Below are 27,516 nucleotides of genomic sequence, written 5' to 3'. Positions count from 1 at the left end.
GGACAGCATTGCCATTAAAAATTCATAACTGTAGAATTAAAGGAAAAAAAAAGAGCCCACTCTTTTCTTCCAGGCTTATGTCAGACTTGCAATGAAGTTAGAATGAGCAAGTCTGCAGCTTCTGAATGCATGGGAAAACTAGTTTGCAGCTCTTTGTGTAAAACTGGATGTTTTCATGGACATGAAATGGTTTCATCTGCCTCATTGATAGTCAAAAACTTTATTTTTGCATCTTAGGCAATCATTGGCCTTTTGTTTTCCAGACCTTAAGGGACCTATTTATGAGCTTCTGGAAAGGGTCTTCAATCCTAATCCCCGGCATGACCTCTACTGGAACGATCCTTCTAGACTGCCAAGTAGCAAAAGAACACTACTTCTAATATCTCCCTTCCCTCCTCCGTGGGACGTATTGCACTGGGGGCTGCAAGCTGGGGATAACCTGTTCTTGTTTCATGTTCTCTTTAGAGAATGGCAATGGTCTCTGCGATGTCCTGGGTTCTGTACTTGTGGATAAGTGCTTGTGCCATGCTGCTCTGCCATGGATCCCTCCAGCACACCTTCCAGCAGCACCACCTGCACAGACCAGGTAAGTGTATGCGTGTGTGTGGGGGGGGCTGGGGGGTCTGCTCCACAGCAGGCTCCTCCAGGCTTACCGTGGTCTCTTCAACAGATGGTGGAATGCAAGTGACAGAAATTGCTATAGTGTGGGCAGTTTGCCTTTGAATTCTAAGACATGCTGTGGGCTGGATGCTCTGGGGGATGGAGAGTGTACCAAAATGCCTTGGAGGTATTTCTGTTAATTTCTCAGAAAAGGCAGGTCTCTTTAAAGGAGTCGTCGCCCCCCTCTCTCCCACAGCCCCACTACCCACTTCCACACACCTTGTTTAGGAGAGTGATTTGGTTTTGGACAATAGCAAAAAATTCTACAAACCGGTGGAGTAACTTTCAAGACTCTGGGGGATTTAGAGAGGAGGCATATATTTGCTGGGTTGAGTTTTTACCTAGTGTAGATGCTGTCATTTCCGTCTGTGTAGCTAAGGACTCCAGGGATGTGTTAATGACCAGACTGACTTTAGAAGTTGTCAATGAAAAAGAAAATGAAACAGCGACTTACTATGTCGTGTCTGGTTTAATTTGCATCCAGTCTTCTCTCCCTTCCTTCCATCACTTTTGGTTCCTCCAGTATGTTCGGTGCCCCCACCCTTTTTTCCTCCCTCTGTTGGCAGTTTCAGGAACAAGTTCGCTCTGGCATGCTTTATTGAAAATTTTCTTTATTGATTTCTTTTTTTCCTTTTAGTTCCGGGTGCAGTGTCCTCTCTTCGGGTTTCTAACTCTTCCCTTGCCCCACTCTTCAATCCTGATTTTCCTTTCTTTGTCTTTCCAGCTTTCTCATAGGAAGTCACCCCCAGTTCAGTTGTCCTTAAAGCTTCCCGGTTGATTTTCAGAAAGGTTTCCTTCCGTTTTCCCTGTGGCTGTGTTTAGCCTTTGTGTCTTTTCGCCGCACCCCCTACCTTCACCGTCCTTGATGGGCCCCTGGGATGAGCAAGTACAACGTTTGGGGACCAGTTGCACACCCAAGTTCCGGCTCCTCAGTTTTGGAGTGCTGCCGCGCCCCCTCCAGCGCCCTCTCCATATCCGTCCCTGGCCTCCTGCCATCCAGAGGGCTTCTCCTCGCAGCAGGTCCAGGTCCGGAGTCTGCAGGGCTGTCTTTCCTGGCTCCGCAGCCTTGACTGTGATCCTGCACTCTTGTTTTAGCCTTCTCCATCCAGTCCCTCTCGGGGTGCCTTTTGCTGCCTCCCAAGGTTCAGCCTCCAGGCTGGGGCAGACTGGATAAACCTGGGAGGGTGCATGCCAGCTCACGCACGCCTGCTGGGTCTGCCGCCCTCGGCTGCAGAGGAGGGCTGGGGGAGGAGGAAGCCAGCTGTCCCCGGGTCCCAGCCGCCTTTCTTCCTTCCATAAGCCAGGTCAGCAAGGGAGCGAGGGGGCGCTGGTGCCCCGGCGGGTGGGCATGGAAAACGTGCAGCAGCCGCTGCTGGTGCTGCTTGCCTGTGTTTTCTGTGTCCTGTGTGCAGACCCTGGCACGGGAAGCGCCAGATTTCTGCCAGAAGCTTCAGTGCCAACATGGAAGGAACACAATCGTGGATTTGGGGATCCCTGAGCTACCTCCAACTACTTAATCGCCAATCTGTTCTGGCAAGAAAAGTCTTGGGCTTGTTACAATAGTCATACAAATAACCTGGGAAATGGGGTTTCTCTGTAATACTCAACAATGAGGTAAAACAACCAACCAGCCCAACAGTGCTGAGACCGTGTTCAGGGTTAATTCATTTTGTTAGTTTAGCCACTGTGTAAGTGGATATATTTTACCCCCTTTGCCCAGAGAATGGATGTGGAAGTTTGAAGTGGCTGGGTGACAGTCTGAAACCACCCCAAGAATGGCTGCCAATGGAGGTCATGGTCTTGTGATTCTACCACAAGAGGGGAAAATGTCTCCAAATAGACAAATTGTCTATATTAGGTAGCCTCTTGAGCAGCATTGGATATAATCTGTGAAGACTTTAAGGTCAGATCAATGCACACACCAATTTAAACTATAAGCCAGTTCTGGGAGGTGGCTGAAGCAGGTGGCTGGTGGTGGAGGCCAGGGACAGGTCAACATCTCTGTCCCTAACTTTCCTGACATGAACTTGGACTTTCCATATCTGAACTAAATTCCCCATCAGGGAATGGGGGTATCAGAGTGGTGGGGTTGACTTCCTAGGAAGTGAGAAGTGCTGGGTATAATGTGAATTTTCCTATAAATACTAAACATAGTCACCTCCTGTTTGAGGGACTGCAACCTGTAAGTCACACATGTTGAAGGAGTCCAATTTTACTGTTTGCACTGCTAACAGATCTACTTGGCCAGGGCAAAGCTTATTGTCTATGTTGTTTTCTAAGCATGTGACACGTGCCTAGGACACGCCTGTGATTACAACCTCTCTTAACTTTATGCTGTGTGTAGTCATAAAAAAAAAAAAAGCTCATATAGTTCGTAGGGAACTCTCACATACAACAGGTCTGTCCGCTTATGGCAACTGGGGCTATCATGTGTAACAAAGAAATCCATATCATCATAGGTCTTATTAGAATAGCATATTTTAAAAATTGGTTCTGCCTGAAATTAAATGCCCTGCTCATGTTCTTTCTTATCCACTGTGGAGTTTGCTCGTGATCAGCCAATACATGTTGAAGTTATACCTTAAATATCCCCAGGAACTTTGTTACAAAGTCTGCCCTCAAGTATCCACTCTTTGAGCCCTAGCACAGCCTTGTTGTAGAAAAGGAAAGGGTAGAAATCTTCTTCTATATGCAGAGGGATTAAAATAATGTTGATCTGAAAGTCCAGTGAGTCTGTATAATGTGCTTCTTCAACTCCCTTAAGATTGCTGCAATAGCTGCCGAGATTAAAGTGATAGATCTTGGCCATAGAAATCTCCCAAATTATTTCAGTCCCTCTTTAATGTGTTCTTCTGTTTTGATTTTAAGAGTAAAAATGTGTTTCTTTTTTTTCTTTCAGATAAGTGTTGTGGCATTTTCCTCTGTGGGTCTTAAATCTTTAGGGACACTAATGAAATGTGTCTGAAAACAAAATAAAGGAAAAAAAAAAAACAACTCAGGGCGGGTTATCTGTGACAATCCATCCCTAAGTGAGCAAACAAATAAATAAATAGTTGGATAAATGAGCAAAAAAAGGGAAAATATAATTTCATTCTCTCAAATCAGTGAAAATAAGTGACATGATGAGAAAAAATGAGACAGCAGCAGACCCCAGCCTTGCTACATTTGCCTAAGCTTGAAAAATCACCTCCTTCCCAAGGCAGAGCAGTGTACTTGGCATGCATGCCAAGCATGTGGAAATGTGCAAAGTAACAAATCTTTCACTAGGACGGTGTGTGTGTGTGTCTGTGTGTCTGTGTTGTGTGTGTGAGAGAGGAGGGGGGCTCTACAGCCACCTTCACCTGCTTAGAAATGGCATCCCCTCCCCCTCAGGCCAGCACCTCACAGGCAGCTTCTCCATCCCCTCCACAGCAAGATTGATGGTGTTACGATTGCAAGCAGGCAATTTCAGTCTCTCAAGAAATAATCCACTACACTGACAGATGAGAGGAATTTGACGAGCCGTTCCCCTTGTTGAGATTGCGCCTTACCTGGATGGCACCAGGCAGCCAGGGCCTGTTAGGGGAAATGGTTAGAGATTTGGGCCAATTTCTGCTGTCATAACATGAAATTGGGACAGTGTTTTTGTAAGGCCATGCATTTGTGATCCGTCTCCTCAGTGTAGTGGGTTTGTGCACAAACAGAATGAGAATATGTTAACTAGAAAACTGACTGATTTTAATGGATTTTCCTGCAGCCCCTAAGTACTTCCTATTTTTCATATTTATAGTATTAGGACTGCGCCATTTATTTTCTCTTACTCACTAGTTAGGGAAGATTAAAACAGTCAATCAAATGAAACTGAAATTTAAAATTATATAAGTGAATAAATGTGCTATAGATTAACAGATTCATAATTTTAATAATTGAATATGAAGATAATTTTTTATCTGGGGAAAGATGTAGGAAGTTACTATGACAACATGAAAAATATTTGTGCCTCTCCCCCATACCAAACCTTTGTAAGGACAGTTAATTTTAAAAAGACAGATTCAACAATGGAAACTCAGATGTAACATCTCTTTGGTTTCCAGTAATTAGGACAGTCTGAGTTCTTCACACTCAATAGTGGGTGCACGGGAGAAAAAGGATAAATGGTCTGCCAAATGCAGGCTTCCAATTAAGATTATGTTTTCTCCTGGTATGGATATATGAATTATGATGACAATTTTAATGCTTACTTTATTTGGGACAGGTGGGTGGAAGTGTGTGTGTGTGTGTGTGTGTATGTGTGTGTGTGTGTGTGTATGTTTGAAACAATAAAATATGAGTCTTCTCAAAATTCTTTAGCAAGAAAAGAATCCTTCAGATTCTTTAGCCAAATAAAACTATATATCTATGAATTACATGAGACACAAGTTAGAAGTAAACAATGAATCATTTGTTCTTGAGTCAATATGATTTCATTGACATTGGAAATGATATATAAATGTTTGCTCTGGATAGAATATCCATGTAATTTATACTTGACAAGATTTAAGACTGTATTAAGCTTACTGTGTGTGTTAGAAGTCCTTGTTTATAACTTTATTATATAGTGTACATCACCATCCATTTTAACATGAGGATTTGAGTAAATCAATAAAAATTTATACATACCTTACATTAATTTTTACCATACCATTCAAAACTACATTTTAGAAAACTGCCTGGGGCATTGAAAAGCCAAGGTGCTTTTCAATAAAGGGTTCCTGAATAGTTTTAGTGTGTAAGACCTAGTGGGCACAACTGTGGTTGCTTATTTTCCTTTTAGCTTTAGCTTCCTTAGCTTGAAGTTGCTAAGTATAGTGGATTGGTGTTAGGATTGGAGAAGACAGGCTGTTATTTGGTGTAAGCTGGTGCTAGTGATCATGCATTGATCATCTGATGGATGATATTGACCTCCTCCAAGAGTTAGAATGCAGCTATGGACATAAAATTAAACCCCAAAATACCAGGGCCAAGTACAGATATAAGTACATTTTTCCTGTCACTGCCATGAACTTGGAACAGAATGATGAAAATACCATACAAATGGCTACTGATTTGAGCACAATTTTATGCCTTCTATGCCATAGTTAAGGACAAGACATTACATTACATGGCAAACTAAAAGATTTAGTAGTGGCACAAATGAACATTAGCTGCCAATTACTAATTTCTTAAACTTCATAGGAGATGATGATCTGAACTTTCCACTCAAAACACCACAGAACATTTTAGTTTGAGTACACTGGAGCTGGTAAACCATTTTCCCACAGCATTGTATCTCTTAAAATGTGAAATGTATGCATTCAAAGCATGCTTCCACTTCTAGATGCTTACCCCCAAGAAAAATGTTGGACATGTGTGAAAGGATTTATGTTGAGGTATAGTGATTGCAGTAATGGTTATAATGGCAACAACAGAGTTTCATCTCCATCAAAATGGGATTGATGAAATAAATTATGGCACACATCTATCCAGTGGGATTCAGTGTGGCCATTAGAAAGGATGAGTTATGTTTATATGTGCTCATGTAGAAAATCCCTAAGATACTGATGAATGAAGAAAACAAGGAGCCGAATACTATTTTAAAATAAGTTGAAGAAATGAAAAAAAATCAAACATCATACAGTAATAGTGAAATCTGAAGAAATTCTTAAGTGACTTAAGAATTTTTAAAAATTCATTTTAAAACAAAAATGAAGGAGGATGAGTAAGAAATTATAATGAGGCCTCTCTCCTAAGACCCTTCTAATAATAGAAACTGTAAACCAGTAATAACCAAAATATGCTTCTTCAAGATCCTTATTGGGAAAATGGGGTTGAATGCCCGGGAAATAATTGCTCTGTGATATATTTTTCTCTAGGACACATATGGTGTAAGTGATGAAAGTTCTGGAAACAGTTGCAGATTAATAAAAACTATTTTTTGTAAACATTACTTTTTTATTTGGGCTGTATTGGCAGTGTATATTCACATCACATGCATTGAGAAATGTGGGAGAAGAGAATTCTGAAATTTTATTCATCCTTTATATCTCAGTATGACTAGGGTACTTGACATGTAGAAACTTAGAAGATACTTGCTAAATTATTCAGCAAAAAATGAAGATTTTGATAGAATTGTAACCTTTCATTAGCTGTTATGATTTGTATGTGTGTCAGCACAAGGACATTATGGATTTATGTTGTTTGTATGTGGGATTAGAATGTGGACACCTTTCAAATGCATATTAATAAAAGTAGCAAATAATCAGTATAGCATATATGTCTATAGATACATATGTCTTTATGTGGATATTTAACTGTTTGACATTTGACACCTATTTTACTGCTTTAAAATGAACTTAAAGATGTAGAATATATAGAGATTATACTTATAAATCTAGTCATATGTTAAATGCCTAAGGGTTTTTATTCTCAACAGTAGGCTTCCTTTTCTCCCTTTAGATTTGAAAAGGTCTCATAGGGATGAGTTTGGGGACTGAAGAAAAAGCTCCCCTTAACAGGCAGAGAAAAGCCTTTCTCTGTGTAAAGTTTTTGATTTCGAGAGAAAAAAAAAATCACTTCAGCTTTGTAACAAACAGAACAGCAGATAGGCAATTTCCTCCTTCTTTGGGGTAAAGAAAAGATGAATTATTTTGTTAACAAGCTGTATAAACTAATTGAATCCCCCAAAGATAACATCCTTAAAGCACATGGGGAACTCTCTTAGCCCCCTCTTTCTTTCTCCTTCTTGATGTTATGTAATAACAGTTTCCAGAATGAAAACACAAATGGTGTTATCATGAAGTTTTCCTCCCAGAAAGTTGGATTGAATATTGAGGGGTCTGTCTGTTGATTAAAGACTTCCTTCCTCCCTTCTTTCAGGTAGGAAGGATATCAAACCAAGTCTTATCATGGGTCCTAAAGGGCAGAAGACCCTGGTGCCCTCTGGTATGGTCACTGTTCTCATTGATCTCTTGATATCACCAATGTTTACCTTTAACTACATCCTGACTAGACATTCTCTTTTAGGATGCTCCATGCCTCCCAATCCTAAATCAAAGCCATCTGAGTACACATATCCAGAGGGATTGCTGTGTTTCTCAGTTCTGCAGATGAGGAATGGACTGACTGAGTTGCACACTTTCAGAATTCCAGATCCTAGATTCCAATAAGCACCTAAATTGAAGGAAAGCATTATCATACTCTAGTAATTAACCATACATCCTAGATTAGGGTCAGCAGGCCAATGCTTCCTTCTGAAAAAGGATTGAATAACAGTTCAATAAATATTTTTTTTGGTCAACTAGGCTTTTTTTAAACAAGACCTTTGCATTTTCTAACACTCACATATTAGTTGAAAAAGACCACATTAGCTTTTTAAGAAATGATCAAATACAGTGAGGAGAGATGACCATAGAGTAGTAGTCAGAGGCTAAGCTTGTAGCATCTCTCCTAAGCTGTCAATCACTATGGCTCCCAGGGGTAATGGTTAGAAGGAAGGAATGGGTGTCTGCTTCTACTTCCACCAACTGCTGGATGAAGGCATATAAGTCAGTCATCAATCTCATAATCAGGGAAGGACATTTAAGGTAGCCTCTCCTCCATTGCTGAGATAGTTAGCTTGTGTCATCTTTGTAGATCTCCAGACATTTCCCTGGTGCCTGATTTCTCTGTAAACCAAAAATGTCTCCCTCTATTATGATATCTCCATTCTTGTTATTGTGTATTCTTCTCCTAACTCATACTTTTTGCTCCCTCATGTCCTCGGCATCCCTCTTCATCTCCCCGAACAGTATCAATGCTCCAAGAAGGCGATCCATATGTTCCATAAATAATGATGTATGTTGTCAGATAATGAATCTTTAAACTGCCCCAAGAACTGGTTTGTTCATTTTATCAATTCCATGTAGAAAGATTCCTTGCAAAATTACCTCTTTCACAGAGTCATTGGCTGAAATGAATTAAACAATATGAACAATTCATAAGTAAGAAATACAAAAATTCCCCCTGGTAACAGAAATTATTGAAATAGTTGGGGGAGGGCAGTAGGGGTGCTGACAGCTGAGACAGCTAAAGAATAGACACACATCTTGAAGAATGAACTTGTTCTGAGCTGCCTCTGAGCCTAGCACAATGTGAGGAGATTATCTGACATTTGAAAGGGATCCCGAATCTTAATGTTTATGTGTACTTTCTTTATCTGGTAAATATCAGGTGGTACAACAATCTTGACTAAGAGTGACATACATACTTTCTTGCAGACTGTCAGTCAAGATTATCTCCAGCTCCAACATTTTTCTGATTCTTAATGAATTTACCAAGTATATTTAGGCAAGATGAGTCAAGAGAGGGAAGGTCCATAGTTACAAAGGGGGACATTGTAGGCACATCTGTCTTGGCATGTTTTAAAATCGTGGGCACACTTGAACCATACCCTGAGCTTTACCCAATAGGTGGAAACACTTGAATCTGTGCTTTTTACATGTATTTGAATTGTTGTTGCAGGGGCTCCAGTCAACTGAGAGTTTTTATATAATGAGGCCATTGTTCTAATCAAAGGTCTCATTTGAATCTCAACTAAAAACAAATCCATTAATTTTCTTTTAAATTAAGGCTTGGGAGAAATGGTAATCGGTAAATGTAATAAAATGGAGAGCAGCATCCAGAAGTACTGTGATGCCCACATAAAACTCTTAATTTAATATTTTATTAAAGTTCTCAGAATCCAGTTTGCAACCCACTAGTATGTCATAAATATATCTTGAAAGCCAATATTATTTCTTTTTTGCTGTTGTTCTTTAAGCATGCACATTTATTTCATACAAGAATAAAGGCAACTTATTAGGAAGCCACCTATGTCATCATTCTTCTGCAAATGACATATAACTGAGGTTCCTGAGCATTCTTAATTTAGTGTCCTCGTAGGAAACCTGGCTGCCAGCTCTTAGAAAACACGGTGGAGCTCCTGCATGCAGATAATTATAATTCATCCCATTTGAGAAAAGACAATTTGTTATCAGTGTATCGTGAGAGTTGTTTTAGTTGTTAGTGATTTTCAATTGCTGTGGTCTTGCTTTTTAATTATAAATCGCTGTTGGTTTAGTTTTCTCATTATCAGTGACTTTGTTGTGGGCTGCTTGGTTAACCCTATAGTATGAATGATGCATATTTGTTTCTTTTGTGCTTTAAATTGTCAAAGAAGACTAGCCATTAAGCCAATCATGAATTATGGTTTATCAGAGGTTGGCCTGGTAGAATTCTTACCTAACATAGATGAAGCCCTGGGTTTGACTCCCACTATCCCATAAACCAGGTGTGGTGGTGCATACCTGTAACTTCAGCCCTCAGGAGATAAAGGCAAAAGGTTAGATGCTCAAGATCATCATAAGTTACTTAGCAAGACTGAGAATAGCCCAGGTATGTCAGGCCCTGGAGCTAGAAGGGGTGTGCATGGTAACTTAGATTCTAATTGCTAAAACTTGTACATCTCATCACTCTATGTGCATGTATTACTTGTGTAGTGACATTATGTAGACACTAACTGTGAACCTCTGCAATAGGTTCTCATGGTACTTTTATGTCCATACAGCTAGAACATTGTTTTATAAGGATCTGTTAATAGGTTCATCGTATCTCAAACACACACACATACACACACACACACACACACACACACACACACACACACACACACACACACAAACACACACACAGACACACACACCAAACAAACAAAAATTAAAAACACAACAAAACAAACAAAAAATAGTGGTTCATATGAACTTCTTGCCAAGAATTTATCTCCTAGGATTCTTGCTACTATAAAGTTGAAATAGGTGGGTATTGCCAATTTGTCTTCTTCATTGAGCTATGGTTATAGAAGTTTGAGGACAGCTTTTGTCAAGACAATTGTATGACTAGAGATTGGTGTTCATAGAAGCTTAAATTAGAAATAATAACCTGGCATAATGAAAACTTAATCAATCAATCAATCAATCAATCATCCAATCCCCTTTTATGGAACAAAATGACACAGAGCAGTACAATGCTGTGTTTGGAAGCATCCTAGATACAGTTACAACAAATGGAAATGGTGTGGTTGTTCCCTGCATCTTTTCATCTGCCAAGAATGCAAATTGTCACATCCTGGAGAGGTACTCTCAAATTGAGGTCACTGGGTGAATATTTGTAGGACAACATTTTTGACAGCTGCTTCCAGAATTATTGAGAAAATAGAGTAAATTTATGGCTTGTGGGTTGCCAGTCTCCAGCCCTCTACCAGGCCTACAAGATCAGTAAGTGATCACATTCTACACTCTTGTTCTTGATGATCCCCGAAGCTTGAGGAAAGGGGAATAGTATAGATGTCTTATTTAGGGCTGAACTTTGACAGCACTTATTTTTAGTACTCAGTATCCCTTCCCTATGCTTCCATATGGCATATGTTATACTATCTCCTTTTTTTTAAAAAAAATGGGTTTCAATATAGTAGATTTCTACATGGCTTTTTCATACACTCTTCATTTTTGTTAACCCTCTCCCCTGTCTCCATCCCTTACTCCCACTCCACTTAAGCCTTTCTAAACCTAAAATTCCTGTATATTTTCATTTTACCTAAAATCTACTATTCATACTCTCCTAAAACATCTACTCTTAATTTTATTTTTAACATTCAGTACATTTAATACACAATACTCCTCAAATGTTTATTGGCCATTTACTGAGAATTGTGAATTATGTTTTTCCTCTTATAATAGAGATGGCCTTTTAATTTTTTTTTAAATAAAAATCCACTTAATGTAAGTTCAAACATTCTGGGCAGTAGGAAATGACGGTCATGCTGGAAACAAGTAATAAGTTCTTTGATTTGATCAAGTTCCTATAGATTGGGACATGACTTGGGAGGGCGAACTGGAGATTATTTCCAGTGTCTGAGTGGAACCTCTATTTACTTCACAGAGTCCAATGTGACATGTTCCTTTTTCTGTCATGTTTTACCTGCAACACAACCCTACATGTCAGTTATCCTCATTGTTTCACACATCAAAAAGTGGGAAATCATGCTATATATGAGAAAAAACTTAGGTTGAGCAAGGTCTCAGTCCAGTCGTGCTTCCATCATAGCCATGTACTATTAAGAATACCAGCAGGGTAGTCTCAACCAACTGAAATTAGAGAATGAATTCCTGTGCAAGGGCTATTGTTTTATTTTAGCTAAGTACCTTGCTGAGAGCTTTTCTTAGTCTCTATCAGGCAGTACTTTTGCTAATGTGGCTGAGGAATGCCTTTGTCTTTATTTTACTGGACAAACTGAGGCACATACATTCTGTTCTGTCTTTGCTGGATGAGCAGCGACTCATCGGCAAGTACTTTTTCCAGGGCTATTGTCTTCCAGTAGACTCTCGAGACCCTTCTGTACTACACACAGGGAGGCAGCAAGTAGAGGAGAAATGGTCTTAAGAGGAGATTTTTCTGTAATCCTCAAAATGAAGTTGTAAATCATTCACACTGGGAAAGAATTCTCTCCAACTACAATCTAAGTTTTCTGATACCATTTTTGAGGGGCATTTATCATGTTGAGACTTTATAAATTATGTAGAATATTGTAAAGTGGGCTGACCTTTCTGGCAAGTGATTTGATCATTTGCAGCAGTGTCTTTTTGCTAAAATATTGAATTTTCTATCTTTCAAATAAAGCATGCAAGGCCCATGGCCCAGGAACATGGTGGGTAGAAATTGCTTGTAAAATCAGATAAGAAATCTTCAGATAAGAAATCTTCCTCTTCAATCCCTGTTATCATCAAATGGTTATCTCCCTCTGTTCTAAAAATTTCCCAGGGCCAGTGATGGTACACTCTTGATAGACAACCAACTCATTCTTCCTATGAAAATAACATTGCAGGCATCATTAATCAATGACAGAAAGTTTTTCATTGAGTCCAGATTCTATCTTAGAATCACTGAGTAACTAAATACAACAGCAGTGTCTTAAAAAACAAACACGACTACTGCCCCAAGAACAGTCATCACCCACCTGCTCCTGCATACATACATGCTACATCATAGACTTGCCTATTTAGCCAGAAAATGATACCCATTGATTCTTTCTGGTCTAGACTAGTCTTTTATGTACATCACATGTCCCTGCAATGTGAGCCATAGTATTCATTTAAAATTAATTATTTGGGAGCTGGAGAGATGCCCCAACAGTTGAGACTATTTGCTGGGTTCTATTCCCAGAGTCCACAGGGAGGTTCACAATCATCTCTAACTCTAATTCCAGGGAATCAATGCCCTCTTCTGGCCTCTGACCATACTGCATACACATAAATGGCACACAGTCATACATATAGGCAAAACATTTAGACACAGCAAATAGAATTTTTAAAAATAAATAAAAATAATGATAGAATGATGCAAAAAGCTGATACACATTTAGTACCTAGAACAGGTCCTGGAATAGGTTAAGTACCCATGAGTGAAGGATCATCCTCTGTCTTTGGAAATTAGATAACTGATTTTTATTTTGTATGTCTTGACTTCACCTTGTTAATTAGTTTTGGTGCAAGGAGTGGAGTAGGATGGAACTGCCTGGTATATTAAACAAACCAGAAGTTCACATCATGCTTCTATTATTATTATAGTTATTGGCTCTCAGTACAGATAAGTGAGACTGAGTCTTCCTACTTTATCCATCAAATGGGGAACACCTATTTATAAAACACCAGCTTTTAGACTTGAGCAGGAAATAGCGAAGATATGTGCTGTGTATCTTCTTTAAAATAGGCACTCAGCTTGTGGTGTCTTGTTATACTGTTAGATACCTATGTGAATGCCAGGAAAAGAGATAGATTGAATACTTAATGTTAGCATCAATACTCTTAATATTTCATCATGTAATGAAGATGTACATATAAATTTTATAACTTGGCCTTAATTAATCACAGCCACCTCCAATTCTCCTGACAATAAAATACATGTATTTAGCCCAACAAACAACAGAGGTTTTATTGTTAATCTCTTCTCTGCAGTACTCAATAGTTAGCCATGAGTTCTAAGTCAATATGAACAGGTCAATATATTTCTAGTGCCCTTCTAACAATATACTGTATATGTAATTACTTATGGAAGTGCTACAGTCAAGTTTGGTTGTTCTGTGAGATGCTACCCGAGGGAAGTTTAGTTAATTAATAATCCACCAAAGGGAAGTACTCTGAAAGTTAATACTGTTGTTACTCTCAGAAGATAACCCAACTCTATTATAATCGTACTAAAACAGATACTAGCCATGTATCCATGCTTCCTAGGGTGGCTTGACTTTTTATTAACTTTAATTATCTCAGGGGCACTGGGGATTGAGCTCAAAGATTTGCTAATGCTAAGCCTGTATTCTGTCTCTGAGCCCTTTTCTTTTGATCGAGCTTTTCTTAAGATAATCTATTGCCTACTTATCACTGCTACTCAAGGAAGGTTCCCATAAATATGTTGATAAACACAGTGCTATCTAAATGTCCATGGGATTCATCCCAGCCTGCCATTTGTGTTTTGAAACTACACTCTCACGTGCATTCTTTATTTTCTAGTCTGAGTATAAAATATTACCTTTGTATATACTAAGAATTGCTCAAGCTGGGTTTGGGGAGATGGCTCATTTGACATAATACCTGCCATACAAGTGTGATGTGGATCTGAGCTAGGATGCCTGGAACCCAGGTTAAAAACAAGGCATGGTTGTGAGCATCTGTACTCCCAGTACTGTGAGGGCAGACAGGCCGGTCCCCAGAGCTCACTGGTCAGACAGATGGTGAGCATATTGTTCATTGAGAGATAAGGTGGAGACAATAGAATCAGACTTTTGACAATGACTTCTAACCTCCCATATTCATGTCCATAAAACACCTGTATCCAAACACACACATGCACACACACAAGTGAGCATGCATTTTATATTACACACAAGAATTACTTAACTTTGACTGTGGTTATGGTTCCATTGATAAAGTGTTTGTCTAATATACACAAAACGCCGGATTATCCCAGCATAAATGGGGCATGGTAAATGTATGTCTGTTGTCCTAGGAGATGGAAGCAAGACTACCACAAATTCAAGGTTATCCTTGCCTACATATTGAGTTTAAGGACAGCATAGGCTATGCGAAACTATGTTTCCAAAAATTTAAATGCCTAAATTATATGATATCTAAAATTCTGAACCTTGGCAGAGAGAAAAAATATATAAAGAGGCATCAGGGGTCTGTATCTCATGTTTCAAGAGCCTAGGGAATTTGAGATACCATGAGAGAATATCCTGAACAGGCAAAACCATGGATTAAAGATATTTTAAGATGATGATAAATTTGCAATTAATGTCTCAGAGTCTCTTAATAACTGTATCCAACAGTCATCAGATGTGTACCGAAGGGTCAAAAGCATTATCAAGCCTTCCTGAGTTCTTCCTGGAGCTTTATTATCTCCCTTTTACTGTCCTCATTAACATACTTCACAAATGCTGTTAAGTATTTCTGGCAAGCAGAGCATCTGAGTAATTTTACAGTAGTGTAAAGGATTTATTAATTATAATCTTTTCATGAGTCTATTTATTTTCAATTGTGACATTAATAGGTTGGCAAAACAAACTAGAGTTAATTGTATTTAATTAAATTGTTGATAACAAGTAAGGGTAGTTTATAATTGTTGTAAGTAGAGAGCTTTATTGATGTGCTTGTTTGTGTGAATAAGGCTTTGTGGGAAGTTCTTTCTGCTGGATATCATGCAATTCATCAAGAAAACACAATATAATCATGCTAATTCAAGGATGTCATCATGACAGAAACTTTGGAAGTAGAAGCTCCCCATACTATTTGTAACATTGAATTTTGTGTTAGGTGGTTAAAGTATGTGTGTGGGGTTGCATCAAGGCAGGATTCCATGTCTTCCTACTATGGCCCCTGGGGAGCAGCAACACCTCCTATCCTTCCTTGATAGATTTCTACTGATGGGAGGAAATGACTAAGGTCTGGGCAAGGTCCTCCCCTGCTTCAAATACAATTAGAAGAGGTTCCAAGAATAAATGATGGGGTTCATAGAGCAAGAAAACTTCCTAGTGATGATCGCAGCATTCTCTTTGGTGTTTTGGTCAGGATGAAGGATAGAAGTTAAAGGGGGAACAAACATCAGAGTAAAGGGGCTGCCTTGCTATGGACCAGTGCATGCAAGACCACAGAAGGTTTTTGAAGACCACAGAAGGCAGAGGAAAGCTGACTTGGGAAGGAAGAGTGACTTAGCACTCCCCTCTGTTTGCTAAAATTTGCATGAATACCAAATGCAAACTTTTGCTAATCATTTGCTGTGTGGCTGGTAGAGTGCCAAGCATTCCAAATCACTGCACTAGCCTGCATATTTACCCCCATGAGGTATTTACTCTCTTCTTTGTACAAATAAGGGGCATAAGGCTCACAGGAGTTACATTTCTTTCCCCAAAGTGCAGACTGGTAAGCAGAAAGGCAGAATTTAAAGCAGACCATCTGGAAACAGATGCCATGCTTGCTGCAATGTCAGTGTAGGAAATGGGCCTCTGGCAGCATGCTTAGTTTTGGTTGAAGTGGGAAGCATTAAAGATGTAAACAAATGTATGTCAGGCCAGGAAAGGTGATGCCAGAATATCTAGTCTTCCCAGTGTCAACAGCTCAAGCTCCTTTCCTGTTTATGTGGCAGCCTGCTGAGGTTGGCTTTAAGGGGTTCCCTCCAGTCTGGGTCCTGACTGGCACCTAAAGGAGACAAAGCAGTTTGCTGTGTCAGAGAAGAGTTGGGGAGGGTCTGATAGCAGGAGGACTACTGTCACTGATCACTTTTGTCTAAAATGTTCTGGCTAGGCCTGGTTGTATGGCTTAACCCAATGGCAGGTTCTTCCATTTGCAGATATACCTGCTTAAATGGCTTAGTTTGTCTTAATACTTCGGTGAGGGTTAGGGAACATCAGTAAAGATGACAAAAAGGATAATCTAGTTAGTGAATTCAGATCAACCAAAAACCGCACAAAGACCCCTGGACTGTTTTTGCTTTATTTCTGTTTAGCAGACTTTTAAGTGACCGGCTGTCATTGTGGTACACCTTCTCTTTGGTGTGAAAGTGAGGAGAGCCTTTGAAAGGCCACATGTATTTCTGTTCTTCAGTCTGTTGCATTTCTTTCCTATCACAGATGTGTCATGCTTTTTGCTTGATTTCTCCTTTTTGCTTCTTTCCCTCCTCCTTCTCATTGGTGAGACTGTAATCTGGGAACTGATACCCAGTCCAAGGAAAATTTGTGCATGGGTCTCAAAGGTCAAAGCATTCGCTGCTATACCATTTACGATGCTCCCGTTTGCTATAGAGAAAATTGGAATAGGGTATATTTAGCAAGGAGGTATTTTTGTATTCTCCTGGCTATGTCTCTTTTTTTTTAATCTCCTTATTTTCATTTCTAGAACTGTGCTTCTTCCTGGTTGGCAGGCAGAGAAATCAGTTATGGATCAAATGCACCCATGTGTCATGGATTAATGCATGCAAATGCTTTGATGACAGCAGGAGACAGGGGCTTGCAAGAGTGGATGCTGACTTGGGGAGAAAAAAAATTAATGAAGCTAGGAAAACAGCGATAGCAGAGAACATTGCAATTTTAGGTGCTAAATGACTTATTTTCAAACCCTAGGAGTATGGCAATATTATTCCTCGCCTCCTTCCTGTAACTAAGTGTTCTCGTAATGCACGGTGACCTCCACTGAAGGAAAGTTGTTTGGGGAGAGTCAGGCTTCGGGAGAGCTCTTATTTAACTAACAGAGTTTTTCCCTTATTACCTTAAAAAGAATTCCGTGCTCATGGCAGATCAGAAAGAGCTGAAATTCACCACTGTGAAGCTAAAGAAAGGGAATTAAGAAACAGGAACACTAGTCCGGTCTGCCAACACTTCTATGTGTCACAAATGTCATTACCAAGCGCCATTTTCCTGAGGATGGTTTAAGAAGATGACATTTGCTTGCCAGGTTTAGTTCTGTGAAACGTGACTTTAATATCTGACCTATCTCCTAAGAGTGGAATTCAACAGAGGCAATTATTTTTGTCATGACTGTAAAGACCTCACTGGACTAGAATCACACACACACACACACACACACACACACACACACACACACACACCCTGTATCATATGTTGTTAAGGTACTATAAAATTATATTTCAGAAAGGAACAAGGTGGAGATTATTCTAGCAACATCTAGACTATGCTTTCATTGGATTCTTTGTTCGACTCAGATTATTGCTGGCCTAGTGATTGTTGACTCACTGATGGGGTCTTTGCCATAGTGTTTTGGGGTATTCTGCTGAGATGTGGGGTGTTTCCTTTGTCTTACCTTGAGAAGGCTCTTTCAGCCATGTCCTTGACCTACTTCCATTCATAGCTTTCTTCATCTCAGTGAACGGCAACCCCAACCTTCCCATTGCTGACACTAACACCTTAGCGTTGCTCTCAGTGCTGGGCTTTCTCCCAAATTTCATATTGAGACTACCAGTGGGGCTATTTCCCCAGACTTCATGATACATCCAGATTCCAATAATTTCTCTGCACTTCTACAGATGATTATCATGTCCTCCAAGGTGGACTGTTGCAGAAGCCTTTTGTAGACTGACTTTCTTTTCTTCCCAGCAGCAGAACTATAGTTAGACTTCATCTGAATTTATTTATGGGTCCACACCCTATAAGGGTTTCATATTTCTCTCAAGGTAAGAGACACAGTCCTTATGATGATCCCACACAGTATGCCCCACGTCCATGACCCTGTTATCACTAACTCTTTAGCTGGTCCCCCTTTTGCTGACTCTTCCTTACCTACAATGGCATCTTTGTTTTCCTTTAAAAGACACACATACTCCTGTGTCTCTAGCTTTTACTCTGCCTGGAACACAGTCTCTCACATATCTATGTGATGCAACTCTCACCCTTTTTTGTTTGGTTTCGTATGCAGACTCTGTGATCCTGTAGGCCCCTTTATGGATTTTTGATTTCTCCATCCTCCCCGAGGTCTGCTTCTCCCCACTTCGTACTGTTTTTGTGACAGTAGCATTTGTTACTTTGAACTTACTACAACTCCCTTGTGCTTATATTTGTTTGTCTCCTCCAAAATGTGAGTTGCAAAAGGGTTGTGGTTCTACCCTTTTTGTCACTGCGTAAACCACAGGTGAAAAATAAGTCCCTTAAACATCTGTCAAGTGAATCAATGAAGAAAAAATTTTAGAGTCTTCCCAATATATATATATATATATATATATATATATATATTCTCATAGCCCTTGCCCCCAAACCTTAGTCCCAATCTCTCTGCTCAAAAAGGAATAACTTTCTATCTTGGTTGTGGGTGGTCTTGCCCCCAGAACTGGAATGCCTTTGCTGGTCACAGGAGTGAGTTAGTAGTTATCCCAAGATCAAATGTTTTTTGAGTGTGAGGTGACTGGTCTAACAAGGAGCAGGATGTAGAACATGTGTCCTTAGGCTGATGTTTATGGTCACTGTGGTGCCAAGTCATATTCCCATCCAGAAAGGTCCATTTTCCCTTGATTCTCTATGAGAAATCCAAAGAAGTTTATATGATTTTCAAACACAAAGATGTTCTAAAGAAGGAAATTTGGTGATATAAATGTCTTTTTCTTCTAACTTAATAGTATCTGCCTGCTATGAAGCTTTTGTCATGTGTTTAACGATGCGCACTGGCCATGAGCACACCAGTGCCCATCCCTGCTATAGAATCTTGAGAATAACTAAAAGGGATAGAGACTTTCATTAACTTACTTTTTCAGAAGAGAAAAATAATTTTCCAGTTTCATACAAGCAATATGTGACAGAGCTGGGACTCAAACCCAGTCTGACCCTAGTGTGTGCTCCTAACTAGTGTGTAACATGCTACTGTGACCCTAGTGTGTGTGCCTAACCAGTGTGTAACATGCTAGTGTGACCCTAGTGTGTGCTCCTAACCAGTGTGTGGCATGCTGGTGTGATCCTAGTGTGTGCTCCTATCTAGTGTGTAACATGCTAGTGTGACCCTAGTGTGTGCACCTAACCAGTGTGTGGCATGCTGTTGTGACCCTAGTGTGTGCTCCTAACCAGTGTGTGGCATGCTGGTGTGACCCTAGTATGTGCTCCTAACTGGTGTGTTGTATGCTGGCTTCTGTGTGTCTTCTTTATGGAAGGTGATACACCATTCTCTTGGGATGCCATTCTTAATTGTGTTCCCAGCTCTCATACAGGGTGCTTCATAACCATCTTCTCTGAGATATGAGGTACCTTTTGGAATAGAACAGTTCAGTGTTTGATAGCTCAAAGTGGATGAGCTCTCTTTTTATTTCAAGTTTTCTTAACTATGTATTTGATCATGTTCCCCCCCCAAGTTTCAAGTTTCAATTCCTCCCATATATATCTTCCCCATTTCTCTACCCAACCAACTTTATGTTTATTCTCTCTCTTTCCCTCTGCTCTCTCAGGAAAAATAACACCACAAAAAGCAAAGCAAAACAATTTTTAAAAATGCTGAAACAAAACCAAAAGCCCACAAAGCAACGCACAAGCATGGAGTTCATTTGTGTTAGTCAACCTTTGGACAGGGGTCTGCCCTGGAGTGTGATTTGCAGTTGATACCTGTTGTCAAAGGGAAATTCATTTTGTCTCCAATAGAATGTCACTGGATGAACCACCCTCCCCTTACACATTTACTTGAATTGTAAAAAATGTTGGAGCTAGGGAAGATGAGCTGAGTTGGTTTTAAGTTTATGGGAGATTAAACAGTTAAGATGTCTTCCTGAAAGGAACCATTCAGAGACGGTGAGCCAGTGTGTCCCTCTTAACTCCTCCCTTAGCCGGGCTAGTTGCCTGTTATATGATATGGGGCAACTGTAGACTAGTATAGGACTCTAACTGTGATACTCTGATTTTTGTTTAAACAGCACAAATGTCCACATAGCTACCCTGGTGCTGTATCACCCTGCCAACTCCTATTGAGTTGTCTGTTAGTGAAGACCCCCAGGCCTTTTTCACACATGTCACACAGACATCATGTCTCCTCCCATCTCTGCTTTTGCAGCTGGCTATTTGGATACAAGTGTGGACTCAGAGTTTGTTCCTATTACTTTCTATCTCATTAGGTTTCAACCTTCATTTCCTCTCATTAGAAACTGTCAAAAATTTCAATACTCCTACAGTCACTGAATTCTCTGCTTAATGGTTCTAAATGAATAAATAAGTCTGTAAGTTGATAATTAATAGTTAGTTCCAAAGCATGTATTCAGAATTTACCATGCCCCCAAAGTGCTGATGGTATGTGAGCACTTTATCATTTTGTGTTTGGGGTGGGGTGATAAAAAATATGATTGTCATGTAAGTAGGAGGAACTGAGTTTGGATCTCTAGCACTCACATGTAAAATCCAGGTTTGTTGCATGTCTGTAACTCAACCCTGGGGGAGTAGAGACAAGAAGATCCCTGGGACTTGCTGCCAGGTAGTCTAGTCAATTAGAAAGACCCTGTGTCAAAATCTAAGGTGGAGAGCAATTGAGGAAGGTGCATGAGGTTGACATCTGTCCTGCATATTGAAATGCAAGTGCACCTCCACACACCTATGTGGGAGTACACACATACACACATACACACATACATACACACACACACACACACACACACACACACACACACACACACACACATGCACATTCAAACAACACACATACAGAAGAGCAGTTTCAAGCTGCTTCTTGCACATATGGTCTTAGAGATGGGAACTCCAGGAAACAGTTCTCCCTCCACAAAGTCTGGCTCAATAAATTGGGGCAGGACCAAGGCCCTTCCCCCTGCTTTAAGGATGAACATGGCATCCCACCAGAGGGAATGGGCTCCAACAAGCTAGCTCATGCACCAGGGATAGATCCTGGTCCTACTGCCAGGGGCCCCTCAGATAGCTCAAGTTTCACAACCATTTCCTGCATAGAGAGCACCTAGTTCAGTTCCCTGAAGTCGCCACAGCTGTCGATCCAGAGTTCATGAGTTTCCATGAGCTTGGTTCAGCTGTCTTTGTCAATTTCTCAATCATGATTTTGACCTCCCTTGCTCATGTATTCTCTCTTCCCTCTCTTCCACTGGATTCCCAAAGTTCAGCCTGCTGCTTGGTTGTAGGCTGGGTTGTATCTGGTCCCATCAGCTACTGGATGAAGGCTCTATGATGATAGTTGGGGTATTTACCAATCTGGTTACAGGGGAAGGCCAGTTTGGGCACCTTCTCCACAATTTTCTAGGAACCACATTTTTATAGTTAAAAATATGCAATTAAAATATTATTTTTTATCCATATATTCAAAACACTGGTTTTAATTTTTTTCTGTGCTTGCTGATGACAAATTGCCATAAACATCACTGCTTAAAGCAGTAGAAATGTGTTGTCTCACAGTCAGGAGAAACCAGGCCTAGCATCACTGCAGGTTTTTAGTCCTCTAAGGGGAAAGCCGGAGCCTCCTTTGTCTCTCCCAGCTTCCTTGGCTGTTGGTCCTCTACTGTGTTGTCTACATCCCTGAGGTCTCTATGTCTATGCTACTTATTCCTCTGCTGTCTATCAAACCTCTCAATTTTATTTGTAGGATACTTGTCTTTGGATTTAAGACTATCTAATCCAGGAAAAGTTCTTCTTCAGTATCTGTAATCACTGTTTTTTACCTCCCTCTTGGCCCTATAAGGTAATATTTACTCACCATAGTCATAGGTTCTTTCTGCATGTTAGTACTAGAGCCAGAGAACATGGACACATTGTTTAAGTGGTATTATTTAATCCATTGAAATGACCATGCATGCCTCTATTAACAATATAAAATTATTTCATGATTTGTTTGTTTTTTCTGTACCAGTGCTTTGATATCTGGTCTTGTACTGGCAGTATATTGGCAGACACTTAGGAGTCCCCATAAATTGTTTATCTACATTTAGAGTTTATGAAATCCATAGGTGAATAAGAGCTATCCACACACTGAATTTATTCTAATTATGTTTAAAAGTTTTCCTCTAAGGAAGCAAAACGCTAGTTTGAAAATTTAAATTAAGTAAACCCAGCAAGATTAAGAAGCCAACTTGATGGTCCCCCTGGTCGAGTGCCACACCTTTGGTAGCCATGTGATCTGAATTTCAGAAGCATGAACTCCTCCACTTTCCGCCAGGCAGGGGCCAAATGCCCTTCTTTTTCCTCTAATTAACATCTTCTCAGAATGTTAACTTGATGTTTTTTAAGATGAAGAAGTAAGGGAATATAGTTAAAATGTCAAGAGAATGGATATAAGCAAAAAACGAGATAGAGAGTGTTATTAATAATGGCAAACAGTAATGTTCTATCGGTAAAACAAGCTATAAAGATAAAACAAGTTTAGAACAGCCCACACTTAATGGTGTTTTAAGCTATCTGTCTTTTATATGGTATTTGGCCCAAGAGCTTTCTTAAGCAAGACACTGAGTGTCTGCTTCCAAAGGCAACCCCAAACTGAAATGTCCTGTTCTCCATACAGAAAGAATGCCCCCTCCTTAGAGTCTTCCGAGAGAACATGAAAAAGCTCATGCATTTCATGACTTATATGCACTTAGCTCCACTACCAGAAATAATTACACCAGCAAAAATGATGCCAACACTTCTGAGAGAGTCAAGTTTCTAAAGTGTCTTGGTTCTTTGACTACAATGCATCACTTGGGTGTTGAAATGACAGATCAGATCTTATTTAAAAATTTCAGTATTTCCCCCCCAAAAGGGTTTCTTATTTAAGAGTAGAAACTTGCAGGTCTCAGTTGGGAACATCTTAATACAATCATTATTGGAAGATGATAAATATTCAATATGGACTAAGGCCTAGAATTCTCCGTATTGAGAGACTGGTGTATAAGTACTTTCCTTGTGGGATGCCTGGTGATGAATTTTATGTCCCATCTGGATTCTCATTTCATTCCACAGATGTTTCTGTGGGATACTGTGCTAATGCTGGTAGGTGCTAGTGAAGATGAATAAAAGTCTACTTTAACTCCAGAGCACTCACAAAACTGTAGGCGATGCCCAAAAAATGAAAAAGAGATGTAAAGCAAGGAGAAGTCAGTGCTGATGGTCTGAGGAATAAGAAAGAATAATAATGCTGACCTAGAAGAGCCAGGGAAAACCGACTTTGTGGAGGAGATGGTAGAGCAATGGGTCTGGAAAATAAATGAAAATAGTCATCTCCATTTGTCGAGTTGTTCCTGGGCGGCAGACTAGTCATAAAACCAGAAGCTAGTGCATGGTGGCTGGTAATGGAAAAGGATGGTGAGTAAATGAAACAAAAATGTTGGAAAATTTTGTTTAAGAAAAGTTGGGGCCTCATTGTGTAAACATCTCTTCCTGAATCCCTAGTAACACTGAGTGATACTGTGTAGCTCAGAAGGTTAGAGCTGATGACTCCTATCTTTTATTGCACTTCCTGTGGCTTCTGTTTTCATTTCTAATGTACATGCTGATTGAGACGTATCCCATTGTGATAAACCCAAGCCAGAATCAGAGGGACGTGGTTCTCTTAGACTTAATCTCTAAATTATACCTATTTGAATCTTCTTAAAGATTTTCCTTCTCAGGCCTGTGGGGTTTATTTACTTATTTACTCATTGGCCATGCTGTAGTCTTAGTATTTGTATTTCCTCTGAGACTTCCTTACATTTTTATGTCTTAGGCCCTGTGCTCCTGTCTTCAGGTCTTTCTGAACTTTATGTACTTAGGCTTGTGGTATTCATGAAATAAACCAACAGCTTCTCTGGTGTGAGTGAAAATCATCATCTGAAGCTCTCACCAGACTTTTTACCATTGCAGTGAGTCAATGGCCAAACAGATGTGAGTGTGTAAGGAGGGGGCACTGACATGATCAGTTGGTGAAGGAACAGCCAATGGTTGTTTTGATTTTTTTTCTTACCCTTTCTTTCTTGTTTTCTCCCATGCCCATCTAAACCCAAAGTGCTTAGTTCCCAACCCAAAGCTCATCTGATCCCACTAACATTTGGAAAAGAAAGGATGGAAAGAGTGCCAGGTTACATCAGGCCTGTGCTGTCAGTCTTACAGACAGCATATAGGGAGTGGCCCCTGGTAAAGGAAGCATGGATTTGCTAAATTCTCTTTTACCTCTTCCCTCCCTTTCTCCTCTTCTCTCTTCCCTCCCCTCTCCTCTTTTCCTCCCCCTTCCCTCCCCTCCTCTCCTCTCCTCCTCTCCTCTGCTCTCCTCTCCTCTCTCCCCTTCCCTCCTCTCCTCTCCTCTCTCCCCTTCCCTCCTCTCCTCTGCTCTCCTCTCCTTTCCTAACTTTTCCTTCCTGTCCCACCATATAGCATTCTTACATTTTTACCAAAATTAACTGAGATGAGAAAACTTTGATTGCTATATGGTTGATGGAAAAAATATATATATTTACCAGTTGTTTAGAAAGGTAATGCCTAGTTGTGAAACACTTTCATAATAATGAAAAAGTGGTCAAATTGCCCTCAATTTTTGATGAAAATAGATAACACCTCTAGTAATTTTCTGCATTTTCCCATTGACCTAGTTGCTACTTCCTTGTGTGACAATCTGGGCTCACAGTTTTCCTGTGTGGGAGCTTTCAGACTAACTTCCTTTTCTGACAGTCTGGTCAGCTGTCCCCATCTTCACCTTCTCTCTGTCCTCACAGCTGGGGACTGAACATTGACTTTCTACACCTGACATAACTGGAACACTCTACCTCAGGGTCATTCCTCTTTGTATCTTTCTTTTCCAAGTATTAGATCTTTAGGGTTTTACTTTTCTGCGTTACTTGTCATTTCTTTCTTTCTTTTACTTTGCTATTTGAAAAATATGTGCAATGCAAGAAAGCTATGTACAATGCAAGAGTTTACCTTTTGATGATGACATTTACTTTGCAATTTTATGTCAGACATTGATCTTTAAAAATAATTTATATACAAATTAAATGCCCCCAATAGCATAACATTTTTATATGCAGATAAGCTAACATGATATGACAAATATTAGCTTACAAATTGCTGGATCAAACCTATCTTGGATGCTTCCTTCTTAAGGAATGAATAAAAGGAAAATTAGCATATAAAGTATTATCTCAAGTAGGAAACATTTATTTTCTGTAGAATGTGGAATTGGACAATGCCTTCCCTTTCAAAATGTTTATTATAGACACCTTTGTCAGCTGATAAGTGTTGAGAATAAAGTTTTCAACATTCCTGTGCATAGATAGACTTCATGTTGAGTTTCACAGATCACCTTTCAGTTAAGAGTTCACTTTTCAGAGCAGTTTGTTTAGAAGAAGACAGGTGACAATATGTCAGTAAACTAAATAAGAACTCAAACATACTAATGACAAGAAAGGTGGCGATATCTTCGCTCACAAGAACACATGTGTTCGTTGTGATATGACAGCTTACCTTTGATGTGTGAGGCATTAGTGTCTTTCATACATGTGGCATTGCTCCTTGCTAATCCATAGCTACCTTCTGTGTGCATGGCTCAGCTTATAGATTGAACTAAATAAATAAGCCACTACAGAATAAAGACAGGAGTTAGGAGGAAATGAAATTTGGGTCCTCCTGAATGCTTCCTTACCTTGACAGATGATAAAGCTCTTTTTAATTGTGATGATAAACTTGAAAGCAGTAGCAGCTGATATACAGCATGTATGATCCCTATACTAATCTCTTTGCTTATCTAAAGTCATTTATCCTTCCCAATGTACACTTACCTGTTATGTAAACTTGCAAGACATGGCTACTATTGTCCCTCTCATCTAAGAGGAACTGCAAAGTAGTTAGCCTTTCCTGATAATACCAGTCAGATGCCTAGCAAGTAGAAGAGGCCAGCTTGTGTTCAGACTGTCTTATTTCTCATCCCATGCTCTGAAATGTTACCAGAAATGGACTGAATTCTGGTCTGGCATGTTGTAGGAGGTTTGGAAGAGGTTTTTGGTCTGGGAGATGGCTCAGTGGGTAAAGTGCTTGCCATGCAGATGTGAAGACTTGAACTCAAACATTCTGATTTGAAAACCAGATGTGGTAAGGTCTGTCTGTAGTCTCAGATCTTTTACAGTAAGGTGTTGGGGGGGGGAGGCAGAAGAATCTCTAGAGGCACATAGGCCAGCTACCCTGGCATATGCAGTAGAAGTAGAGAACAAGAGACCCTGTCTCAAATGGGGAGGGGAGTGTCACACCTGAGGTTGCCCTCTGACTTCTGCATGTGCCCTGTAGCACACACACATCTGCAGCCCTCCAAAACACATAGACAGATTCCAAAAACAACAACAACAAAAAGTTTCTTCCCTAAATGATGCTTTCTGTTCTCAGCTCTTGCTGATTTTTGAGTTGGAGACCATGAAGCTGCTATCAGTCTTTCTCTTTCTCACTTTTATAGTAACACTTTCCATGCCAGGGTCTTGAGCCTAAGAGTCTCTCTCCCTTCTTTTTCTACCTATATGAAATAATGCAGTGTGAGGGGACAGGGATATTTGTGTAAGTGTTCGGGTGAATATGCAAACTGGAAAATGCCTAGAACTATTGCAATGGAGGAAATAAAAACACATACAAACCAGGCTGTTTTCTATTTGTTTATATGTTCTGCCTTGTGGTGGCACCTAGGTTAGAGATGTCTTGGGATGTCTCAGAAAGGTTCTTCAGTTCTCTCTGAAGATTTTCCCTTTCAGGAATTCATCCAACATTTACAGAAAGGGCTGTTTATACAGCAAACATCCATGTTCCCCTATTCCAGAGGTTCTCTACCTGAGGGTCACTCACTACTCCTTTGGGGGTTGAATGACTCATTCACAGGGGTCACC

The 27,516-nt window shown here is 39.9% G+C and overlaps 1 protein-coding gene across 1 annotated transcript in view; it reads left to right on the top strand.

The window, feature by feature from the left end:
- The first annotated feature begins 468 nt into the window (after positions 1–468).
- The window catches only part of Tafa1 (TAFA chemokine like family member 1), a 533,571-nt gene continuing 506,523 nt past the window's right edge, over positions 469–27,516 (top strand). The window contains exon 1 of the mRNA XM_035448721.1: positions 469–586. Coding sequence (XP_035304612.1) covers positions 469–586 — 118 coding nt within the window. The remainder of the gene's footprint in view (positions 587–27,516) is intronic.

Source organism: Cricetulus griseus, chromosome 8 (assembly GCF_003668045.3).
Source record: "Cricetulus griseus strain 17A/GY chromosome 8, alternate assembly CriGri-PICRH-1.0, whole genome shotgun sequence".
Lineage (NCBI taxonomy): Eukaryota > Metazoa > Chordata > Mammalia > Rodentia > Cricetidae > Cricetulus > Cricetulus griseus.
The sequence above is the reverse complement of the archived record's forward strand: the minus strand, read 5'-3'. Positions and strand labels throughout refer to the sequence as shown.